The 21,370-nt window shown below is 49.9% G+C and overlaps 1 protein-coding gene across 6 annotated transcripts in view; it reads left to right on the top strand.

Moving 5' to 3' along the window:
• Window positions 1-5,013: 5,013 nt before the first annotated feature.
• The window catches only part of TLE3 (TLE family member 3, transcriptional corepressor), a 40,807-nt gene continuing 24,450 nt past the window's right edge, over window positions 5,014-21,370 (top strand). For 5 of the 6 annotated variants that reach the window (XM_081337451.1, XM_081337447.1, XM_081337449.1 and 2 more), the window contains exons 1-5: window positions 5,014-5,763; window positions 6,299-6,399; window positions 7,513-7,576; window positions 9,264-9,308; window positions 21,200-21,262. In XM_081337451.1, coding sequence (XP_081193577.1) covers window positions 5,740-5,763; window positions 6,299-6,399; window positions 7,513-7,576; window positions 9,264-9,308; window positions 21,200-21,262 — 297 coding nt within the window. In that variant the 5' untranslated portion in view covers window positions 5,014-5,739. The remainder of the gene's footprint in view (window positions 5,764-6,298; window positions 6,400-7,512; window positions 7,577-9,263; window positions 9,309-21,199; window positions 21,263-21,370) is intronic. The other variant, XM_081337450.1, reaches the window with a different exon arrangement.

The following is a 21,370-nucleotide window of genomic DNA, read 5'->3' as shown; positions in this document are numbered from 1 at the left end:
GTTATTCTATGCCAGAGATCAGCACAAGAGGCCTGGCCACCTGAAAAGATGCTGCCACTGCCCCAAGTCCTCATCTTTGCTCCACTCAGTTGCTGTCTCCCAGCAGTAAAATGGGAGTGGGGGAGGCAAATCTGCTTCTGAACCCCACCAAGTGCTTTTAATGAATCTGGGCTAGTCACATATGAGGTAGAAGGTATTAGAAGGCAGCCTATGAGATACTAACCTACGAGGTACATGATGCCATGATCAAACCCCCTGCCCTGCAGCAGTCCTTCCACAAAGCAGTCTGCATTCTAGCCACAATTGAACAGCGCTGCGTAAAGCCTGCAGCCTCCAAGGCAGGGGCTCTCAAACCTGGCAACTTTAAGGCCCGTGAATTGGCTGGAAGTTGAAGTACACCATCTTAAAGTTGCTAAGGTTGAGAAGCCCTGCTCAAAGACCTCGGATCTGGTAGCCAGACCTTCCAAAGCTCAAGGGATTGCTCTCAGCATCCTTGTGATTTTTTTTCTGAAAAGATAAAAGTGGAAAGACATGGTTAAGGGCAGCACTAGGAATCTCAGGGGAAACCCCACATAGCCCACCTTTTTTTTTTACATTTTCCCCAGAAGCTCCCATTTTTCTCCTCTCAAAGAGCAGTCTTCCTCTCAGCCCCAGCTGAAGTCCTCCAGAACAACTGAGGGAAACCACTTCCATGCAGACCATAATCTGGTCATCTCAAATCCAGCTGCATGGAGCATCTTGGGCTGTTTTATACAGTTCTACAATTCATGCAATTTTTGCGTGTCTTGATTTATTTGTTTCTGCAATTGTAAAATCATTCAGCAGGAAGATGCTTAAAAATCTTAGTAAATTTACATCGGTTGGTGGTCTGTTTTCATCTTTCTCTAAATTTTGTGTTCCTGTGGATTACTAATATAAATTATCACTTCAGGGCTGATAACAATGTTCCACCAATCCCAGTACTTCCCTACTAGGTGGAGATAAATTGCTCACTGCCCACGCCTGAGAATCCCCGGTTGGAATAAGGTTGCACTTCCAACCCCATTTCTCAACCTGCCTTTCTTCTTTGCTGTAGCTGTAGTCGTAAGCAAACATACTGTGACCTTGAACTATTTTAACAAGCCCTAGGTGCATGTATGTTTACATAGAGCTTTGTCCAAAGGCAGGTGAGTTTCTGCTGGGATGGCTGAAGGCTGGGCCTCTCCACGCACTTTGTGGGAGTGCGCAAGCCAAGCTCCTCTTGGGGAACTGTTTGCTTTGCTTAGAGGTGCTTGGCTGGTGCACTCCCACAATTGCAGCCAATTATCTCTGCAATCTGTGCCCTGCCTTGTGTGCACCATCTGTTTTGAACCTGGAAGGGAATTTGCACAATGGAAGGTGGAGACACAAGGAAACCTTTCTCATAAAAGTGTCTGGAATTATTGCAGAAGCCTGCAAAGTGATTTAATGGAGCACTCCAGGTAGACACATTTATTTATTTATTTATTTATTTATTTATTTATTTATTCGTTTTATATACCGCCCTTCTCCCGGAGGACTCAGGGCGGTGTACAGAGCAAAGTAAGTATACAATAAACCAACAATAAAACAAATAAAACCCCAAATCTACAAATAAAACCCCAAATCTATCAGGCCAGGCCATTCTTCCCAACACAGCCAAACCCAGCCCAATAAATTATTAATATGATTTTTTTTCTTCTGAAGGGAGAGACCTGGAGGTGGCGGAATCTAGACTGTGTTTCTATCGACTCTCTTGCATACTGTACTGCAGGATTTAAAAAATGACTTTTTCAAGAGATGCAAGTCTCTCTTTTTTTTAAAATCCCATTTCTATCCCGCCCTTCTCTGAAGACTCAGGGCAGCTTACAATCTAAGCACAAACCAATGTGCTTAGCAATAGCCTTCATTCTATGTATATGCCTGCTTATTAGGGCTTTCACACACACCCCCAAGCGGCATTATTACAAAGTCAGCTTATTGCCCCCAACAATCTGGGTCCTCATTTTACCTACCTCGGAAGGCTGGAAGGCTGAGTCAACCTTGAGCCTGGTGGGACTCGAACCTGCACTAATTGCAGGCAGCTGGTGTTACTTAAGGAGGCATTAGCCCATTGCTCCACCGAGGCTCTTTGCCGCCTCTTTCTGAACTCCTAGATGTAGGCAGAGATTGGCACAAAGGCTGCTTTGCTGCATCGCACTGATCTCTCTTCCTTCCAGATAACTCTTGATGACGAGATAATTCATATAGGAATGTTTGCACTTCTCTGAAAACTAGGGTTTGTTTCAAGCTATTTTGCACCATCCTTTCCCCTGGATCTTTGTGGAGGGAAAAAAAGAATCTGCTTTCTTTTCCTGCCCACTTGGTTTACCCATCACTCATCCAATACAGGCAGCTTTGAAATTGTACATGGAACCTCAATGGAAGCTGAATAAAATCCATGGCCGATTCATGGATTTTACTTGAGTTATTACGTAGGAATCCTTAGTCTCTCACACTGGATTTTATGAAACCAGGCCTGCGCAAACATTACAGGAGTGGCTTTCTGTTTGAAGCAAATTGAAGCAAACAACACCTGGATAGGGAGAAATTGTGCATCCAGTCTGGGAAATCTGGCTCACTGCAGAAATAGTAAGAAATGTTTAGAGGAGTCTTACAATTTGGGGACTGTGGTGCTGGGGTAATATGCTTAAGAGACCAAAATTACAATTTTCATTTTGGTGCGTTTAAAACCACCATTCCATGGGAGGGGTTTGTGTTTCCTGTCTCACAATGGCCAATTTTGAGCATCAGAGGCTGCCAACGAAGCCTGAAGCTGTGGGCAGCCCCAGGAGAGGAAGCCCAGAGGTTCCAGGTAAAGCTATCAAGAGTTACTCATCTTAGGATGAAGACATTGGAAGGAATTGTCGCTGGAGCGACTTGCTGTCCCAGCACCACCTGTCCTCCCTTACCTGGGATCACTCCTGGGCATCCAGAACCCTTAAGCATGTCAATCACTTAATGATCTGATAGCATTTTTCTTTTTTTGGACTGGCTCTGGAGGTTCACCTCAGAACCTGATAGACCCCAACACTGCTGATGGAGGCAGGCAGCAAAAGAACATGCCAACTCCACACACCCTCTCAGTCAGGCCTTGCGGTCATCAGTTGTGTAGACTTCCAGAGCCGGAAGGGGTCAGAACTCATCAAATCCAAAGCCCCGTGCAACTGCTCTTAATTAGGAAGTACGCTTTCCCACTCCAACGCGGCTGTCCTTCCAGCCAGCTATAATGTTACAATCACTGAGCGATCGAGGACTGTCGTTCCTTTTCTGTCCATGCAGTGCCAGATTGCAAGGAAGATCTCCCACAACGCCGGTTCCTTGAAAGATCGGATCTCACAGCCGGGTGATGGAGTTGCGGGGATCGCGGCCCTCCCTCCTCCGCAAAACGAAGCGTCTTCCGAGTCCCGCTTGGCGGGGCTCGCAGAGGGCAGGCGGCAGGCCTGCAGCCGTCTCTTTGCTCGGCCTGGCGGCTGCGTTTGCCGCCAGCAGGGAACGGAAAACTTCTCTCCGTGCTGCGCGCACTCGGGCCCCGGCAGCCTTCCCCGGCCGTCTGATCGGGAGCGCAAGCAGGGCCGCCGACCCCGGCTTCCGGACGGGCGAGGCGGCGTCTTCGGGGCCGTAAGCCCCGGCAGGCTCCGGCGCCCGCAGTCCTCGGCCACGCCGCGCTCGCCCGACCGGCCAGCGGCTGCCCGCCACTCCGCACGCGACTGGCTGCGGCTGCCCGGCCGCTCCCCCGGCACAGCGCAGCGCCCGATTGCGGGAGCCGGAGGAGGAGCCCGTTAAGCCAGCGTTTTCCAACCTTAGGAACTTGAAGATGCGTGGACTTCAACTCCCAGAATTCCCCAGCCAGCATAGCTGGCTGGGGAATTCTGGGAGTTGAAGTCCACGCATCTTCAAGTTCCTAAGGTTGGAAAACGCTGCGTTAAGCGCCCGCCCGACCGGCAGCGCTGGGCTCCGCGGCCCGCGTGGGCTTGACGGACAGCCGGCCCGGCGGAGTAGCAGCCAGCGGCCAAGCGGGCCAATGGGCGGCCGGGAAGGCGCCGATTGGCCGTCCTGCCCTCGCGCGGCCGTGCTCCACGTGGGCCGAGCGCCAGCCTCCCGTGACGTCACGGGCCGTTCTGCCCTCCCGCCGGGGAAGCCCCGACTGGCCCGGCGCTTTGCACGCGCCTGGGAGCCCCGCTGGCTCCGGCGGCCGCGTCGAGGGCGACCCTCCGGCACAGCTGCCGCCCTCGCCCGGGAGGCCGCCCGGGAGCCCTCGGCGCCTTCCCCGACCGGCGCTGCCTGGCCGCGGGGAAAGCAGGAGGGCCCGCGGCGGCCCCGCAGTGCAAATGTCCGGCCGGCGAAGCGCGGCTGCTTCTCTTGGCGCCGCTGATCGCGCTGTCGGGGGCAGCCGACCCGCCCAGGCGGCCCGCGAAGGCCGCCGCGGCCCCGGCCTTCCGCCCGCCGATCTCCGGCTTGGCGCGCCCCGAGAGCCCGACGGGTCGCCTGTACCGCCCCGCCGGCGCTTAGCTGAACGGGGACGGCCGCCCGGTCGAGCGGCTACTGCGAACGGGGGCTCGTTGCGGGGCAGCAGCCGCGGCGGCGGCGGAGGAGGCGGGCCGGGCTTCCCTTCCCCGCCGGAGGGCTCGGCCTGCCATCTCGCCCGGTTCTGGGGCTTGGGCGGCCCCGCAATGCCTCGGCGGAACCCCGGCCTAGAACGGAGGGCAGGAGCCGAACCCCACCGCCCGGCTCGGCCGCGGGAGCCAAGGGCGCGAAGGCCGGGACGGCCCCGGGAAGCGCCGCTGCCGCCCCCCCCCCCGCTCGCCCGCCGGGCTGCCCCCCGCCCCTCCTCCCGGGCCCCAATCAGAGCGGGAGCTCCCCACGTGGGATCCCAGCGCGCTGATTGGCGCAGAGCGGCGGGGACGCGCGCCCTCCCCTCCCGCTCGCCCCTTTCTTCCTCCGGCCGCCGCCTCCTTCCCCCCCCCCCGGTGCTGGAGCGGAGCCCGACGGTGCGGAGCGATCGCGGGAGGAGCCGGCGGCGCTTGTCCCCCCTCCCCCGGGACGCCGCGGCGGAAACCAGGCGCTCCTTCCCCTCGGGGCCGCGGCGCCCCCGCTTGGCCCGTCGAGCCTGGCCGGAGCGGGCGCCTTGGGACGCGGAGCGAGGGAAGTTCGCGGGGAGCCCTCCTCGGCGGAAGCGCTTCCGCGGCCTGGCTGGATTTCCGCGGGGCGGCAGGCGGAGGAGACGCCTCTCTTGGCCCGCCCGGGCTTTGTTCGCCTGCCGTTTCCCGGCTCCCCGCGGGAAGGGTGGTGGCGCAGCGCTTCGCCCGGCCTTACTCCGCTCCGCGTCCCGGGAAGCGGCCTGCCGAGGCGCGTAGGCGAAGGGCCGGTGCTGCGCGCAGCTCTCCGGCTTGGCTGAGCGGCGCCGGGTCGGGATCGGGCCGGGGAGTATCCTCGGGAGCCTGGAGGGCTAGGATGCCCGGGAGCCGCGGCGCTGCCAGCTCGCCCGCAGCCGCCCGCCCGGGGGAAGCCCGGCCGCCCCCGCCGCTGCCGCCCCACCCGGAGGAGGAGGAGGAGGAGGAGGAGGCGCGCCAGGCTCCCGGCGGGGGCGGCGGCCGGGGGGGCGGCGGGTGCTGAGCTGCCCGCGCTCGCCTCTTTTGTCCCGGCTGCAGGAGAGTCCTCGTTCCCGTCGCAGCGGGCCTGCCGCGCCTGCTGGGGCGGGCCATGTATCCGCAGGGGCGGCACCCGGTGAGTGGCGCTGGGCCCCGCCCGGGGAAGCTTCCTTTCTCGGGCAGAGGGCCGCCTCCGCCTCCCAGCAGCCCCTCCCCCCGTCGGTCCGCCGGCGACGCTCTTCCTCCGGTCCCTCCTTCCTCGTAATCGGTTAAACTGCGGGTGGGGAAAGTCGAAGTGATAGATTCGCCGCTCCGGCTGATCGAAACTCGCCCGGGTCCTGTCAAAGTTGCTTTCTTTGACTTGCGAACCAGATGTGTGTAAAGCCGCATCTCTTGTTAGGGAGGGCCTGGAGTATTGTGTCTGTCGTCATTTGCTCACTAAGGTTCACTCCAATATTCAGTTCTGTTCAAGGAACCCTTAATTTTGCTTCCCCCCCCCCAGCTCTGTTGAGCGAGACTCTCTAGCTAATCCGTTGCTCTTTGGGGTGGGGGAGGCCAGATGGCTCTCCCTGCCTTTTCCCAGGGTCTGAAGTCCCCCCACTCCAGTTGGGCTGGCATGGGGGGGGGGGTTGTGCTCCCCCTGGCCACCAGTCAATGTGTTTCTTCCTCAGGGCCCCCATCAGCCTGGACAGCCCGGCATTAAATTCACAGTGGCTGAATCCTGTGACAGGATTAAGGACGAGTTCCAGTTTCTGCAGGCCCAGTACCACAGGTGAGCCTCCTGCGCACCCATCTTCCACTCAACTCGTTGGATCTTGCAGCCGGGCCCTTCGGGGGCACTCTTGGCTTTACTTAAATAAGGGGGGGCCAGGAAGTAGATGTCCTTCTCCGTGAAAAGCCCCCTTCCCCTTTCCAATACTGTTTTCTGCCTCCCCTTCTCCTCCGTTGGCTCTCCTGGGAAATGCTTTGGATTCCAGGCTGTGCCCTGAAGCGTCTGGGCCCTACTGCCCACGTTTACTTGGGAGTGAAATCCCCTTACTTTCTCCATCCCTTTCTCCGGCTCCTGCCTTCCTAGCATGCAAATGCAAGTAGATTAATAGGTACCACTTCAGTGGGAAAGTAACAGCGTTCCGTGCGCTTTTGGGGTTCAGCGATGCTGGCCGCCTGACCAGGGAAATCGTCTCTGGACAAGGCCGGCTCGAGGGAGCACTGTGCCCCAGAGTCGGACACGAATGACCGGGAAACCTTTCTCTTTTGAAATCCCAGCGGTACCGAGGATTGGGTCTTGCGTGAAGGGCTGCCAGCTCTTGGCACTCCCGTCTTCCGGATTGTTAAGGAAGCCCAAGGTGGCTGGTGGCTTCCCTCCCCCTACGCAGGGTGCTTGCCTGCTGTTTGCTTGCCCTGTGTAAAGAGAAATTCCAGGAGTGGCACTGAAGCCTCTGAGGATTTACTTCTTTTCCCCAGCCTGAGAATCCCTTCTTTGGGTGGATACTTGACAGGCTGTGATTCAGAGAGTTCAGAAGGACGGTTGCTCTGGATGTTTTAGTTTTAGAGAGTGGAGGGTCTTTCCTCCAGGCCAGGGGTAGGCAACCTTGGCTGTTTTATGATGGCTCAGGAATTCTGGGAGTTGAAGTCCACGAGTCATAAAAGAGCCATGGTTGCCTACCCCTGCTCCAGGCCTTTGTGCCTCCGGTTCTGGGTGCCAGAGTTCATTTTTGTGAAAGCTGAAATTTGTTTATGAGCACGGCTAGTAGACATGCAGGAAGGAAGAGTTTCGTGTCAAAATTTTGGGTTTGTGGGCATCTTTTTCCCCACTTCCTTCCTTTGCATTTGAACAAATGATGTTTTGTATGTCATGTCACCTTAAATTTCCTATTTTTTTTAGCCTGAAAGTGGAGTACGATAAGCTTGCCAATGAAAAGACAGAAATGCAGCGCCATTATGTCATGGTAAGAGACATCTGCACGGAACAGGACTGGGAGAGATCTGCTTGCCCATCACTTTTGAGTCCCGCTTGTTGGGGCCCTCAAAAGTAGCCCCAATGGTCATGCTGGGGGGGAAGGGGGGGAGAGAGTTTGGCTAAACTGCAGTCTCTGATCTCCCTAGCTGTGGTGTCTTTGGTCTCCCATGCACTGAAAATGCTCTGGGCCCTTTGCTCAAAAGATGGTCCATAATCCCGACTGCCCTGGTTGTGTGATCTGAAAACTCTTTGTTGTATTGTAGATCTTGGTTTGAGGTTCCTGACACGTTCTTTCTTTCTCTTAAGGTTTGTGTAGAAAGGGCTCTGTGTTGTCTGAGTGGGTTTTACGGGCTCTTAGCTTCAGGTACTTCAGCTGCCTCTGAGCAGGTTGTTGGTGTGTATCAAAGGTTCTACTTGAATAATACATCAGGAAGGGGTGTTGTACCAAACTACCAAAACTGTGTTCAGTGTCACTTCTCTTTTGGGGGACTCACCCTAACCCAGAAGGATTACCGGGCTGGAGGTGGCCCCATCATGTCCCCAGGAGGAACATAAGATCAGTGGTGGGTAAATGTTTGATCACTGTGGTATGTAGTCAGCTGCTTTTGCTCCTGCCATCTTTTCCCCTCTGCACTCACTGCTGCCTCAAATCTTCTCTGTAGTTGTGGCTGTTCAATAATTATTCTAGGCCAGGGGTAGGCAACCTCGGCTCTTTTATGACTCATGGACTTCAACTCCCAGAATTCCTGAGTCAGCTGACTCAGGAATTCTGGGAGTTGAAGTCCATGAGTCATAAAAAAGCCGAGGTTGCCTACCCCTGTTTCTAGGCAGAAGTTAATAACTCGGGTGGCAAGGCCTGTGTGACGACATTTGAGTAGGCAAAGCTTGTTCAGATTTTAAGGTAGTTGTAGCTGCCCCAAACTCCCTACTTGTCTATGGGACCCTAAAGATTTGCTCTGAATGAGAAGCTTCTGCCCACAGTGGCTTTATCTGGCTGGGGCAACTGAGGCAGCCTTGCTTCAGAGCAGTGGCTGATTCTCCTTCTAGGCCTCCAGATATGCAAGCTGGCATGTTTGCGTCCATTTTCTTGCATATTGAAAGGGCTTGTAAGGAAAATAAGCTGGTTATGTGTTCTTTGACAGATCATCAACTGATTTCCTGTTCATGCTCAGCTCTTGGGTTGTGTACCGAGTATTCTAGGATAATTCTATTGTATCAGCATTGTATAGTGTTCCTCTATGTAGAAAAGTCTGACCTAGTTGGCACTGCTTGTAAATTGGGTGCTTGCGGCAGAGAGCTCCTGCTGTCCTGGATCATTGAGTTCCTGAGTTGATGGGTGGTGATGGTGTCCAACCCAATGGCTTCCTCTACTCTGAGCACCTCATGCCTCACATAGTAGTGTTGGAGGGAGCCCCAGGGAAGCTTCAAGAGCTCCTTGGTCTGTGTACATCTTGCAAGCAGCCAGGCTCAATTTGTGCCCATTTGCTCAAAGGAAGAGGCATTTGATGACTGTCTTTTTCTAGTTTTGCTAGGGTGACCTGTACAAAACTGAGCTGTTTTGAGATTCCAATAAATGCATGTTTCGTCATTTTGATTTTGAATTTTGGGCACGCTTAGTTTCTTCCAAACGTTTCTTACATAGTTAGTAAAAAGCCTGTCCCCCTTTTGTTTTTCAGTACTACGAAATGTCTTACGGGTTGAACATTGAAATGCACAAGCAGGTGAGTGCCTTCCTTGAAAGCCCCTGCCTTTCCCAAGGGACCCTAAGACTGAGGCCTGTAGACCTGGGCTGCAGTTGTGCGCGGGAGTGGATAGAGAGTTCTTTTTCCCCTTGGTCTGAATTCAGGATGGCTAAAGGACCCACAGAACAACGGTGCTTCCTTGACTCTGCGAGGAAACTTCATTTCAGCTGTCGTAGCCAAATTCTGGCAGTATTTTTTCCAACAGTAATATATCTTGGATTTTGCCTTGCTTTTTAAGCAAGAGTGCATTTTACTATATTTCCTTATTGGAAAATATATCCCACCGTTCATTCAGAAGCTCAAGCCAGATCATGATAGGCTGACAGCACCACCAGATTGGTTGGCAAACAGAAGGTGACCTGCTTGGCCTCCTGGTGAGCCTCTCCCAATTTAACCTAGATTCCCCTTTCCAGTCCCACCTCTCCACCATCTGCTGGGCATCTTGCAGCTAGCAGAATGGCTCTCATCTGGATGATGGCTCTGAACAGGTATCACCCCACCGGATGGTTCATTAAGGGCACAAAGCCATCTGACTGCTCCTTTTTCCAGGTGCCTTGAAAAGTGGGTTTCTGGTTATTTGCTTATTTTTCCTTAACTAGTCAAAAGTAAGGGGCCAACTGCTTATCTTGTAAGGAAACACTTTTCACTAGTATTTGATTAGAAGTAGTGGAAGAGCGCTGTGTGTGTGGTCGGGAGTAAAACACGCGTCCTGTATTGCACAGGAGGGTCCGGTAAAGAGGATGGCTTTGGAGAGAAACCGTCACGAGGTGACATATAGGGGAGGCTGTGAAATGGCTGCAAAGTTTGGGGAATTAATGAAGTTTCTCATTCTGCCCCGGGCACTTTAGGGCTATCCAGATGCCCTTGATTGAGTGGCCTCCTCCTTAGGTGCCTCCAGATTGCCTGGCCATCAGGGCAGGTAGCTGGATTCCCGGAGAGAGGCATTCCTTGGCTTTATGCCCTCTCCTAGAAGGAGGGAGCCTGTTCAGCAAGCCACTTGTTTGGCTGCTTTTCCTCTGGCACAACGAGTGTTGGGGTTTCTTGCCTTCATGAGCCCGAAGTCTCCCTTGTGAGAGAGAAACTTCCAAGGAATTGTTATTGAGATCCATTCTGATGAACTGTGGAATGCGGGTGGTGGTAAACCTTGGCTCTGCTGAAGCCTCTTGGTAAAGCCTGGCCTGTGACTCAAGGCTGCTAGGGCCAGCCTCCAGCCTTGATCTGCAGCCCTGGGACAAAGCTTTCTCAACAGAAGACGGGGCATTGGAGAGCACCATCCTTGCTGGAGGCTTCCCCTGTCACCCTGAGTCAGCTGCGCTCTCTGTAAGGTGCACGCAAACCACACTGGCTGCTTGTGAGAAATGGGGCTGTCTGTCCTGCCTCAACTTTCTGACCTTTCTCCTTCACAATGCAGTCAGATAAACGTCCTTGGTTGCATCTGATGCGTTCTGGTTTTACCTTCAGGTTACCTGATCCTTTTCTCTAAGCTACTATGGATGTAGGTACAGGGAGGGAAAAGGTTATTTCATCCCCTGGTGATTTTGTACGTTTTCCCATTGACAAAGAAATGATCAGTCTATAATTTTAATAGTAGGTTTACCTTAACAGTGGAAGACAAGACTAACCAAAAAAAATCCAAAAAAGTTATAAATAGATTTGCGTTTTAATGAGTGTAATAAGTATTTGATCCCCTATCAATCAGCAAGATTTCTGGCTCCCAGGTGTCTTTTATACAGATGATGAGCTGAGATTAGGAGCACTGTCTTAAAGGGAGTGCTCCTAATCTCAGCTTGTTACCTGTATAAAAGACATCTGTCCACTGAAGCAATCAATCAATCGGACTCCAAACTCTCCACCGTGGCCAAGACCAAAGAGTTGTCCAAGGATGTCAGGGACAAGTTTGTAGACCTACACAAGGGTGGAATGGGCTACAAGACTATCGCCAAGCAGCTTGGTGACACGAGTTGGGGCGATTATTCGCAAATGGAAGAAACACAAAATAACTGTCAATCTCCTTTAGTCTGGTGCTCCATACAAGATCTCACCTCGTGGAGTTTCAGTGATCATGAAAACGGTAAGGAATCAGCCCAGAACTACACGGGAGGATCTAGTCAATGATCTCAAGGCAGCTGGGACATAGTCACCAAGATAACAATTGGTAACACACTATGCCGTGAAGGACTGAAACCAGCAAGGTCCCCCTGCTCAAGAAAGCACATGTACAGGCCTGTCTGAAGTTTGCCAGTGAACATCTGAATGATTCAGAGGAGAACTGGGTGATCAACTTTGGCATCAACTCCTTTGGAAGAGGAGGAATTCTGCCTATGGCCCCAAGAACACCATCCCCACCGTCAAACATGGAGGTGGAAACATTGTGCTTTGGGGGTGTTTTTCTGCTAAGGGGAAAGGACAACTTCACCACATCAAAAGGACGATGGACGGGGCCATGTACCATCATATCTTGAGTGAGAACCTCCTTCCCTCAGCCAGGGCATTGAAAATGGGTCATGGATGGGTATTCCAGCATGACAGTGACCCAAAACACACAGCCAAGGCAACAAAGGAGTGGCTCAAGAAGAAGCACATTAAGCTCCTGGAGTGGCCTAGCCAGTCTCCAGATCTTAATCCCACAGAAAATCTGTGGAGGGAGCTGTAGGTTCAAGCTGCCAAACCTCGGAAGCTTAATGACTTGGAGAGGATCTGCAAAGAGTAGTGGGACAAAATCCCTCCTGAGATGTGTGCAAACCTGGTGGCCAACTATAAGAAACCTCTGACCTTGGTTTTGCCACCAAGTACTAAGTCATGTTTTGCGAAGGGGTCAAATACTTATTTCGCTCATTAAAATGCAGATCAATTTATAACTTTTTTAAAATGTGTTTTTCTGGATTTTTTTGTTGTTATTCTCTCACTGTTAAAATAAACCTGCCGTTAAAATCATAGACTGATCATTTCTTTGTCAGTGGGAAATGTACAAAATCAGCAGGGGATCAAGCATTTTTTCCCTCACTGTAGCTACAGAGTATTACAGACTTTTCCCCAGCTTGCAAAGGTGCCAATTACAACTCTTGTAAGTCCCAGCTGGCTCAGGCCTCTGGGAGTTAGAATTTCATCATATTTCAGGTTCCAGACTGAAGAAGGCTGATTTATCGTCATGGGTACCGTAGGGACATTTGGGGCAAAGAAATTAGTTTGGGGTTCTTCTTTCCCCTCTTTCTGTTCTCCACATTCCCCTTGTGGCTTGTCTTTGCAACAAACAGTCTCTTTGATGGAGCATTGGCTCCCTTGCTGATGGTTGCATGTGTCTGGAGGGCGGTGGGTGTACGTTTGAATTCTTTAATGGGGAAAGATTGCTGGATGATGTCAAACAAGCATATTTGCTGGTGCTGCCTTTGCTTTGTCTTTTTCTTTCGAAAGACTGTGCTGGACTTTCTTAGAACCGGCGCACACAGTTCTGTCTTCAGGCCCATTCAGTGACCGAGTGGCTTTGACTCTGAGGGACTGAACCTGAAGGCAACTATTGGGACCAACGGGAGAGGGTGGTACAGCACGGCTTCAGAAATTGTTAAAAAACCAGGCATCTTGGCATTGTCTTGTGTTGTGTAATGCAGCACCTGTCAGATACAAGAAATTTGTTTAGTTATTGAGGACACTTGAAACCTTTGAAGTTCTTCCCAAATGAAGCTGTATTTGCTGGAGGGATCAGATATGCATGGCAGGTCTGTGCTAATTTGCCTACTAGCAAGTCGAACATCAGGATACACATCAGAGATGCTTCTGTCAGCCCCAACAAATGAGCACGGCTGCAGCTTCTTTACTAATAGGACTTTCTGAGCAGTCTAGGGGAAGGCAAAGCACCATCCATATTGTGCCTTTGTAACTTGCCCAGAGTCACTCTACAGTAGCAGATTGGATGGCCGCATAAATCAAGTCAGCCCATCAGTAAAATGAACTTCAGGGATATGTTTCTGAAATCAGCTGGTGCTGAGCTTGACTTAGAGGAGGCCAAACCTTTTGCTTCCTTCAGTTGCACCCCCCCTGCCTTGTGCTCTCAGGGAATGACTCCCACGGAACAAAACACTGTGTTGGGGGGAAGGTCTAAAAGGAGATCAGATTTCTGACACCTGATCATTTGGTGCAGGTGTCCTGGTGATCATTTAAAGGACTGATGGGGCAGATTAAAGGGCCACCTAGGCTAGGGGCTTTGACTGCACTGGAGCGGGGATGCTGACCTGCATTTTAAATACAAAGGAATCCTTTAATGAAACTGTTCCACCTTGAGGTACTAAAATTGTGCAAATGTCCAGCTGTCCTATGCCTCTCGCAATCTGCTGGGGATATATCTCCCTTTCAGACGGCCCTCTCCCTTCCCTCTGTCTGTTCTTAGAAATCCTGTCCTTGCAGGCCCAAGGCCTCGTGCCACACTGATCTGGGCCCGATTTTCTCATTTTTGTCTCCAAATTAGTCCTCTTTGCCCTGTGCAATTGGTAACACCGTAATATCTGCTTGTGCCTGCATGCAGACTCCTCCCTGTGAGTAATTGTCATCAGCAGGGTTCTCCAACCTTGCTAACAGTGGTGGGATTCAGCCGGTTTGCACCACTTTGGCAGAAACGGTGGCTAATTTTTTGTTGCCCAGGCCCAGAATGGACTTCCGGAAGCAGCATCCAGACAGAGAACCTGTTGTTGACATGTTTGAATCCCACCACTGCTTGATAATGATGACTTGCAACCACAAATAGCTTTCAACTTGCCATGGAGGGCCTGACAATAGAGAGCACTTGAATGAGTGCTAGATAGCTGGAAGTGCCCCTAATTGTCTGCCTGAGTGAGAACTGCCGATGCTCAAAGATTTATTTTCATCTGCTTAGAGAGACAATACTCTGCTTTCAGCAAATACTGGATGCACTTGGGTAGATGGCTGCATCTCTCTTAACTCTGAGACTGTTTTAAGACTTGTTGGGAAATAGGCAGAGAACAGAAGCCACAATGAGGGCTTTTGAGGAGTATCCAGTATTTCCAGCAGAGGTGAGAAGCTGACCGTTCCCTTCAGAATGGCCTTGCAGTCTTCCTTAGCAGCACCTTATCTGTCAGACGTGAGGTACAAATAGGGGAAGATTGGTGAGAAATATAGGGTGCTAAACGGTACTGGGCCTTGGAAGGTCTAGGGCCAGGGAAAGAATAGGCCTGAACAGAGGCTGTGTGGGCGGCAGTGGCTGCTGCTGTACAGAATAGAGGAATTTTTTTCCTGGTGTACTTGGAAATGGGGAAGGAGAAATCCTTTCCAGGGACGCTGAAAGCACAGGAGATGATAGCTTGGTTGCTTTCAGTCAACAGGATCCGGCAAGAGACATTTGTCCCGAGACTTAAATGAACAAATGGAGAGTTCAGAGAAGGGCTGCCAAGGCAATGAGGGCTGTGAGGAACTGTTAAGGTAACAAGGCTTGCTGAAGAGAAGGCTGTCTTTAGATGTTCCCCTTCATTGGAAACCTTCAGGCAGAGACTGAATGGCCATCTAACCAAAACGCTTCAGCAGAATCCTGGACTGTTCCACTCTATTGTTGCCCAGGATGCATGACTGTAGCTGTTTTCTGCCGAATAAAGAGGAATAACATGAGTCTTTGGATTGGAGTTGATCAGGGAATTCAAGGAGCCCACACCTCCCTCTGACTCACAGGTTTGTGCTTGGCATGATGAAATCCTGAAGCAGCAAATGGCCACAGTATCCCTGATAAGAAGGGCAGATGAGTTGAAAGAAAGGATATTCTATAGCTGAAATTGGCAGCAGAAGCAATTCTCTGTCAGAAGGCTGCCTAGTAAAGAGTAGGGGCAAGGAGGGGGGTCTCAACAAACATAGAAGAATATCTTGTGTGGCTGGAGCTAGAAACAAATGGTTTTCAAGTCCTAAAGGATGAAACAGGTTTTGTCCAGAAGAAAAACAGACCTGAGGACAGCAGGTTGCGTTGCTAAAGAGCAGGGAAGGGGCATCTGCCCTCAAAAGAAGACGAGAAGAATCAGTGTTCTTAATGGGTGCCTAAGGGATAAAAATTAGGGTTAAGACAAAATATCACATCAAGTACCACTTCCTGCTAATTTGGCAATCCTAATGCTGCAGTGGACAGCATTGGAAACTATTCCCTTGGTGGATAAAATGTGAAGTTGACTAGGAATGAAAACCTGAGTTGGGGACCTGAGAGAAAGACTCGGTCCTGCGTAAGTCTCTCCACTAACACCAAGAGCGAGGGGCGTGAACAAGAGAACAGAATGGCAAATATAATTTAACAGGTAAAGTGAAGACCCGCGGGGGTGACTCCATGAAATATGGGGATTGAAAGACAGTTGTTCAAAAGGAGCAGAAACACTAGAAATGGTAGGTGGGTTTGCACTGGAAATTATCAGCTTCACCCATTTCTGCTGGAAAAGCCACGTCAATGAATTTGGCAGGTTTGTAGATTTTTTCTGGGTTGAAATATGTGGAGGAACAAACAGGCAACTTTAGTATCTTCTGTCACTTGCCCAGTTAAGGGAAACGCTTCCAGTAGGAAATTGCAGTTCTTTCAGGAGGTATTGCAAAGATAAGAGTCTTTAATTACCTTAATATCTGTTGGGAGATGAACTCAGGCAGGATCGAAGAGTGACATGATCAAGTTATCAGTTTTTACTTAGAATTTCAGTCTCTGGGATCAGATAAATTACTTCCTGTAGTATTGAAGCAAATAGCTGACAGTTTGGCTGGCTCTTTATCTGTAATCCTTAAATGCTGTGGTACTGACGAAGAGCAAACTTTTTCTGCATCATCAAAAAAGGGTAGAAGAAAAATTCAGCAGACTAGTCTGATGCTTCTGCCTTCTGGAGCACATTATAAAGACCCATATGTTGTTGTTGTTAGCTGCGAAGTCGTGTCCGACCCATCGCGACCCTATGGACAACATCCCTCCAGGCCTTCCTGTCCTCTACCATCTTCTGGAGTCCCTTTAGGTTCACGCCTACTACTTTAGGGACTCCATCCAGCCACCTCATTCTCTGTCGTCCCCTTCTTCTATTGCCCTCAACCTTTCCCAGCATTAGGCTCTTCTCCAGTGAGTCCTTCCTTCTCATCAGGTGGCCAAAGTATTTGAGTTTTAGCTTCAGGATCTGGCCTTCTAAAGAGCAGTCAGGGTTGATCTCCTCTAGGACTGACTGGTTTGAACACCTTGCAGTCCAAGGGACTTGCAGGAGTCTTCTCCAGCACCATAGTTCAAAGGCCTCAATTCTTTGGCGCTCAGCCTTTCTTATGGTCCAGCTTTCACAGCCATACATTGCAACTGGAAAGTCCATAGCCTTGACTATACGCACTTTTGTTGACAGGGTGCTGTCTCTGCTTTTTAGTGTGCTGTCTAGATTTGCCATGGCTTTCCTCCCGAGGAGCAAGCGTCTTTTAATTGCTTGGCTACAGTCCCCATCTGCAGTGATCTTGGAGCCCAGGAAAATAAAATCTGTCACTACCTCCATTTCTTCCCCATCTATTTGCCAGGAATTGAGAGGGCCAGATGCCATGATCTTGGTTTTCTTAATGTTAAGTTTCAACCCAACTTTTGCACTCTCCTTCTTCACCCGCAACAAGAGGCTCTTGTTCTTCTTCACTTTCTGCCATTAGAGTGGTATCATCTGCATATCTTAGGTTGTTGATGTTTCTTCCGGCAATCTTAATTCCAACTTTTGATTCATCTAGCCCTGCCTTTCTCATGATGTGCTCTGCATATAAGTTAAATAGGCAGGGCGACAGTATACAGTCTTGCCAGACTCCTTTCCCAATTTTGAACCAATCAGTGGTTCCGTGTCCAGTTCTCACTGTTGCTTCTTGGCCCAGATATAGGTTTCTCAAGAGACAAATAAGATGGTTTGGTACGCCCATCTCTTTAAGAACTTGAAAGACCCATATACTATATGGTATATCTGTAGCATAACTTTCAAAAATTCTGGAGCACCAGGGAATTACCAGAGGATTGGAAAAGAGCTGATGTGGTTTCCATCTTCAAAAAAGGAAAGAAAACAGACCAAGGAAAGTACAGACCAATCAGCCTAATATATCTGGGAAGATCCTGGAAAACATAATCAAAAAATAGATCTGCGAACATCTAGAAACAAAATTATAACTAGAAGCCAGCACGGGTTTGTTAAAAACAGATCACACCAAATCAATCTTGTTTCATTCTTTGATAAAGTGACTAAATTAGTAGACCAGAGAAATGCTGTGGACATAATATACTTGGACTTCAGCAAGGCATTCGACAAAGTAGACCACAGCCTACTTCTTGGAAAACTAAAAAAAGTGGGATAGACAGCATCACCATCAGATGGATGTTTTATGGCTGACAAACCATATTCAAGGAGTAGTCCTTAATGGTGCTGTGTCTACATGGAGGGAAGTAAGCAGTGGGGTACCACAAGGCTCCGTCTTAGGCCCTGGACTCTTCAACATCTTCATAAGTGACTTAGATGAGGAAATTGAAGGGGATCTCATCAAATTTGCAGATGATACTAAGCTGGCAGGAATAACCAACAACCAAGATGATAGGCTCAGGATCCAGATGGATCTTGGCAGACTTGAACACTGGGCCCTATTTAACAAAATGAAATTCAATGTAGAGAAAAGTAAAGTCTTACACTTGGGCGAGAAAAAACAAAAGAACTCATACAGATTGGGTGAAATCAGGCTTAATAGCAGCAACTGTGAGAGGGATCTTGGAGTCTTCGTGGACAATCAATTAAATATGAGTTAATAGTGTGCTGTGGCAGCCAAAAAAGCCAATGCAATCCTAAGTTGCATTAACAGAGGGATTCAAAGGTACTAATACCACTCTATAAAGCCTTAGTAAGACCACACCTTGAATGCTGCAACCAATTTTGGTCTCCACACTATAAAAAAAGAAGTTGAGACTCTAGAAAGAGTACAGAGAAGAGCAATAAAGATGATTAGGGGACTGGAGGCTAAAACGTATGAAGAACGGTTACAGGAACTGTGCATGGCTAGTCTAGTGAAGAGAAGGACCAGGGGAGACATGATACAGTGTTCCAATGTTTGAGGGGCTGTCACAGAGAGGAGGGGGTCAACCTATTTTCCAAAGCATCTGAAGGCCAGAGAAGGAATAACGGATGGAAACTGATCAAGGAGAGATTCAACCTAGAAATAAGGATAAATTTCCTGATGGCAAGAACGATTAAACAGTGGAGCGGTTTGCCTTCAGATGTTGTGGGAGCGTCATCACTGGAACCCTTCAAGAAGAGACTGGACTGCCACCTGTCAGAAATGGTGTAGGGTCTCCTGCTTGGGAGGGTTGGACTAGATGACCTACAAGGTCCCTTGTTATTCTGATTTTTCTCATTTCTCTGGGGGTCTTTCCTCCTGGTGATGCAGGATCTGGGTGGTGCTGTAAGATGTTTCTGCAGAAAGAGCAGTTTGGTTTGTGAGTGGCACTTGAAGAGCTGACTCCCAAGCTGCTTGACCTGGGCCACCTGTAAGGACCCACCTCAGCTAACCACCCAAGAGAGCAGAACAGGCATTGCCTCAAAAGGATATTTTTATTAGGTGCCAGTAACAGTAGGGAAATCAAGGTGAGATCTGGGGAAAAGCTCGCCAAAACAGTATAGTTAAGTAATATTACTTCTCCCACCAAACTCATAGCGTCCATTTGAAATCCAGCCAATCCACAGGTGGCACAATGTTTGGGTAATTGGCACAGCTGGCACGCATCTCAAGGTCTTCTCCAGTTTCATTTCTCCGCAACTGTCTCCCTGATGAGGGAGACACATTCCTCATCTCAGTGGACAGAGGCAGGAGAGGAAGAACAGAAAGCGAAAGTTATCCCAAGCGAAAGTAAATCCCCTCCCCCCAGCAGAATGGCAGGCCCCAAACAAGAGCACAAATGCAGGGAAAGCAATAAGGGTTTGGGGATCTGACAGCACCTGCTCATCCTTGCCCCTTCCCAACCTGACCTCCAAGCGATTGGCAGCCCCGGTGTACATGGCTTAATGACCTGGCTTAGGTGATTTTGCAACTCCCTCTGGGTTGGTCAAAAAGCAGTTGGTTGTCCTGGGATGGGGATTAGGTGAATATGGTTGCCATGGAAACCAGAGAGTCCATTTGGGAGGAGGCTCCTGTTGCAGGGAAGGCGCCTGTTGGAGAGTCCTTTGCCTTTGGCACCCGAGTCTTCCTTCAGTCTGAAAGGAGGGGGAGGCATCGCCCAAACTTCTGGAGAATCACCACCTTTTGGGAAGGAAGCTTTCATAACAGACACATGAAAACAGATCTGAAAATGCAACTGAAGTCATTTAAACGATTGCCTTGCTTAGCAACAGCAAAATTGGGCTCAGTTGTGGTCCTAAGTCAGGGACTACCTGTATCTACCTTAAGTGCATTTTCATTTTATTCATACTATTACATAGAATACAATAGAGCAGGAAGAGACCTTGGAGGCCTTCTAGTCCAGCCCCCTGTTCAAGCAGGAGAACCTAGACCATCTCAGACAAGGGACTGTCCAGCCTCTTCTTAAAAACCTCCAGTGATGGACCGCCCATGATCTCTGGAGGCAAAGGCTGTTCCACCGGTTAATTGTCCTCACTGTTAGGAGGTTTCTCCTTAGTTCTCTCCTTGATTAGCTTCTATCCATTGTTTCTTGTCTTGCCTTCTGATGCTTTGGAAAATAGAATTTAGAATAGAATAGAGCTGGAAGGGATCTTGGAGATCTTCTAGTCCAGCCCCCTGCTCGAGCAGGAGAACCTAGACCATCTCAGACAAGTGACTGTCCAGTCTCTTCTTAAAAACCTCCAGGGATCTCTGCCCATGATCTCTGGAGGCAAAGGCTGTTCCACTGGTTGACTGTCCTCACTGTTAGGAAGTTTCTCCTTAATTCCAGGTTGCTTCTCTCTCTGGTCAGTTTCCAACCATTCTCGTCCTACCCTCTGGTGCTTTGGAGAATAACTTGACCCCCTCCTCTTCTTGGTGGCAGCCCCTCAAATATTTAAACACTGCTATCACGTCTCCCCTATTTCTTCTTGTCCTGCAGCCGTTCTTCATATGTTTTAGTCTCCAGGTCTTTGATCATCTTAGTTGCTCTTCTCTGAACTTTTTCCAAAATCGCAACATCTTTTTTGTAGTATGGTGACCAAAATTGGCTGCAGTATTCCAGGTGTGGCCTCACTAGGGTTTTATTTACCTTACCTTTATGGTTATTCTAATTAGAGCAACTTTTACTAATAAAAATAGGGCCACCTTGATTTTTCAAAAATTGTATATTATGCTATTCTTATTTGTTGGTTGCTTTGAAGTGGAAAATCAAAGGCCCAGTGTGCAGTGGGAGATGGCTGTCTGATGCTGGGCCTTGTAAGGACTGGGCAATTTGAAACTTGGCAGGCAATCCTAGGACTCGTATGCAGCATGATGTTTGTTCCAACGATGCTCTGCTCCTCCAAAACGGCTCCGAGGACAGTCCTTCGTCAGAGCTGTAGGCCTTCCACAAACAGATTTTTCAAGCTCAAGAGCTCCATTTTCTCCAGCTTATGTGGACCTCCTTGGATGAAGGCCTCTCCACTTTGTTCCTTTCAGAGGAGGGCTGGTGGAGTCTCACTACGCCCAGCTGTGGGCTGGTTGCGGTAGCCGAGGGCAGAGGCTGGCACATTTTTAGTTTCTGCAGCTGGACTTCAGCTTGATGTCCTGTCCCAGGCTTGGCTCACTGAAGTTCGACTCCATTGTGGTGATGAAAAAAGTTCTTGGTTTTCAAGTACTGGCAGAGTTTCTGTAAATGCTGATTCCGAACGTTTTCTTCCTTCTGAAAAATACAGTCACCAATGACAGTCAAATCAATTCATTCTCTCTTTCCTCTCTCCTCACACTTTTAGACAGAGATTGCTAAGAGACTGAACACGATTCTCGCCCAGATCATGCCTTTTCTATCACAAGAGGTAAGACGCTCTTTGCAATGTGGGGAGACTTTGCAGGGCAGAAAGTCAAAGCCAGACTTGAGACGCCCCCCCGACAGCACCCACTGGAAAAGTCTGCCTCCTGCATCT

The sequence above is a fragment of the Vipera berus genome, assembly GCF_964194415.1.
Source record: "Vipera berus genome assembly, chromosome: 12".
In the NCBI taxonomy this organism is placed as follows: domain Eukaryota; kingdom Metazoa; phylum Chordata; class Lepidosauria; order Squamata; family Viperidae; genus Vipera; species Vipera berus.
Note: the sequence above shows the minus strand (reverse complement) of the source record. Positions and strands in the feature narration are given on the sequence as shown.